We start from the raw sequence: 3,328 nt of genomic DNA, 5'->3' as shown, positions 1-3,328 counted from the left end.
CTCAAACCTCCAACATCTCCTTCCCTATCTTTACTCTTAGGTGATGACTTTTTCTCACACATCATTGAAAAAACAGAAGCCATAGATACAAACTTAGTCATCTTCCTAAGATCACATATAGCAACTTAACTACAACTGGAACAATTTCCTGAACTTCTATCTGCTAAAAAAAAGAGTTTTCCTGCCCTTATCATAGGTTAAACCCTCCTCCTGTGTTCTATATCCCATCCCCTCTCAGCTTCTAAAAGATTTTACTCCCCAAATTAGCTCCTTGTTTACTTACATGTCATCAGTATCCATGCTGGATCATTCTCATCAGCTTTGAAAAGGTAGGGTCAATGCTCATCTCTCTTCGGTTACAACCCCATTTGCTTCTCTTCAGTCTCCATTAGCCCAATTGAATTGATTATCCATGTAACCAAATATGTCAGACCATTCTCTGTCTTGATCTTACAACAGTGTTTAACATAATCAATATATTTCTCCTGAAATGTGGATTCTGTTATTCCAGTTCCTCCTGGTTTTTGATACTACCTCACTGATTCCTCCTTTTCAATCTCCTATTCTGGTTTCTTCTTCTCTGTTAGGACTAAAAGAAAGAAGGGGGTCAAGTTCAGTGTAGGGCATTCTTCTATATCTATAATCTCTCTGTAGGTCACCTCATTCATTCCCATGTCTTTGAATGTTATGTATATTCACATAAATTCTAAATTTATAGTCCAATCGACTCCTCTCTTTTGAGCTACATACTCACAAACCCCCAAACTCACAAACTCACCAATTGCCTCTACTCTCTCCACTTCATACAAATTGAACTTCATACAAATTGAACTTTTGAGTCCCCTAATCTTTTCCTTCCCACAATCTTCACCATCTAAATCAATGCACCAGTTACTGAAGCCAGAAACTCAAGAGTCATCTCCAATAATTCAGTTTTCATTACTCCTAATATGTCAGTAAGTCCTGGTGTTTCTACCTCCCAAGTACATCTTGAATTTGTCTTCTCTCCATTTTTTGTGTAATCATTTTATTCAGATATTCTATTATCTTTCACTTGGTATTCTGAAATATTCTTTCATTTCTCTCACTTTGTCCTTGGAGTTGTCCTTCTATGTATTACATAACATCAAAGGCAACTTTAAGCTGTAAATGGGATTACAGTGCTGCTTAACACCATCCAGTGGAATTACACAGTATTTAAAAACATAAATTCCTGAATGATTTGACCTGTCTTCTTCCTTCCTTTCTTTTCTCTTCCTCTTCTTCTTCCTTTTTTTCCTTCTCCTCTTCCTCCTTTCCTTCTGCCCTTTCTTTCTTTCCTCCCTCCTTCTTTCTTCTCTCCCTTTTTCTTTCCTCCTTCTCTTTTCCTGTTTTTCTCCTTGTGCTCCTTTTATCCTTCCCCCTCTTTTTCTCCTCCTCTTCCTTGTTCTTTCTATATCTCTGTCACTGTGTCTCTGTTTCTGACTGTTCTTTCTCTCTTTTTCTCTTTCCCTCCCTCCTTCCCACTTTTCCTCCCTTAGTTTTCTAAAACTCAGTCCTTCCTTGCACCAATCCTTACTCCCTCTACCTGAAATGTTCTCCCTTATCACACTCTTTACTATTGCTAGTTTACTCTTGCACTACTGTATTGTGCCTCTTCTATTATTTAATGAACTTGCTGTCACGTAAGTTTTAAGGACTAGACATACTTTGTCGTGATGAAACACAATACATATAATTTAATTGGTATGGAATTTCTAAAACAGGAAACAAAATTGATCACAGATCTTATGCAATTTACACAGAGATGGCTAGGGATATTCATTGTTGATGATAATACCAGCAGCAACAGCAGAGGAAACCAGAGTCAGATCTCCAAGAACTGAGCACTTCTTCCTATTTTTACATATTAAAAACTGCATATTTATGTGTCATAGTCACAATTTTAAGAACCTATACATTGTAAATATGGTGAGATAATTAAAGTCATAGATTAACTTTCCAAATGGCTCCTGGGAGGCTATGGTCAAGTATATTAATTAAGTTTAAGAATCTTGCTTGTCTACAGAGAAGCCAATTATGCTTGATACGTATAAAGTCTCTTGTTTGATTTTTTCTAAAAATAGTATTTGATCAATGGTTATTCTTTAAATTTTTACTTATGTATTTATTTTAGATCCAAATCATGGCCAGCAGTACAGAAGAAAATACAACTCAAATTTCAGAAATTATCCTTTTGGGTTTTGGGGATCTCCATGGATTTCAGTTTCTTCTTTTTGGGATATTTCTGACCATTTATGTGATGACGCTCATAGGCAATATGGTGATCCTAACTGTGGTGTCAGCTGATTGCTCCCTTCATACACCCATGTATTTCTTTCTTGTCCACTTCTCCTTCCTAGAGATTGGCTATACTACTACCATTGAGCCCATAATGTTGAGGACATTGCTGTCAGCTCATGTGTCTATTTCCTTCCCAGCCTGTGCTTGCCAGTTTTATTTTTTTGCTTCCCTCGTGGCTACAGAATGCTTCTTCCTGGCTGTAATGTCTTATGATCGCTATATAGCCATCTGTAACCCACTGCACTACTCCAGCATCATGGACTTCTGGGGTTGCTTACACCTAGCTGCTGCCTCTTGGCTGGCTGGATTTCTGGCACCCATCCTTCTCATGGTCCTCATTTTTCGTTTAACATTCTGTTCTGCTAATGAGATTGACCACTTCTTCTGTGATTTGAAGCCCATCATGAAACTTGCCTGCACTGATACTCAGGTAGCTGAGATGACCTCTTTTATATGCACCTCTCTATTTGCCCTTGGCCCTTTCCTGCTGACCCTGGCTTCCTATATTCACATTATTTCCACTATTCTGAGGATTCCTTCTGCCACAGGGAAGCAACGGGCTTTCTCTACCTGTTCTTCACACCTAACAGTGGTCAGTCTCTATTATGGGACACTGGGCATTGTCTATGGTTTCCCATCAGGGCCTCAGTATGAAGACATCTTAAAGTTGCTTTCCCTTCTATATACAGTGCTTACTCCTTCACTCAACCCTGTCATTTACACCCTAAGGAACAAGGATGTGAAAGTAGCTCTGAGAAAATTGGTGCAACGAGGGAAATAGACCTGGGCTAATTATGTTTGAAGCTTTTAGTGGATCTGGGCATTTATTGAAAACCTCAACAACACAAAAATATTTCTATAGCATCAACAATAGTTCATGTTAAATTGATGAGTTTTCCCATGTTCCATCAACACTCTCCCTGTTCATGAACTGGAAGTTTCACTTGTTGGACATTTTGTAGGTACCAGGCACTATACTAATTCCTTCTATGGATCATTGTGTGCT

At 38.4% G+C, this 3,328-nt stretch overlaps 1 protein-coding gene across 1 annotated transcript; it reads left to right on the top strand.

Annotated features, from left to right (window-relative positions):
• The first annotated feature begins 2,164 nt into the window (after positions 1-2,164).
• LOC143638678 (olfactory receptor 11L1-like) lies at positions 2,165-3,103 on the top strand. Its single transcript, XM_077106502.1, has one exon. The coding sequence runs from the start codon at positions 2,165-2,167 to the stop codon at positions 3,101-3,103; it is 939 nt and encodes a 312-aa protein (XP_076962617.1).
• The last annotated feature ends 225 nt before the right edge of the window (positions 3,104-3,328 follow it).

Source organism: Callospermophilus lateralis, chromosome X, assembly GCF_048772815.1.
Source record: "Callospermophilus lateralis isolate mCalLat2 chromosome X, mCalLat2.hap1, whole genome shotgun sequence".
Classification (NCBI taxonomy): domain Eukaryota; kingdom Metazoa; phylum Chordata; class Mammalia; order Rodentia; family Sciuridae; genus Callospermophilus; species Callospermophilus lateralis.
The sequence above is the reverse complement of the archived record's forward strand: the minus strand, read 5'-3'. Positions and strand labels throughout refer to the sequence as shown.

Excerpts from the sequence above, each read along its gene's own strand:
- LOC143638678 (XM_077106502.1), top strand. The coding sequence starts at position 2,165 with ATGGCCAGCAGTACAGAAGAAAATACAACTCAAATTTCAGAAATTATC.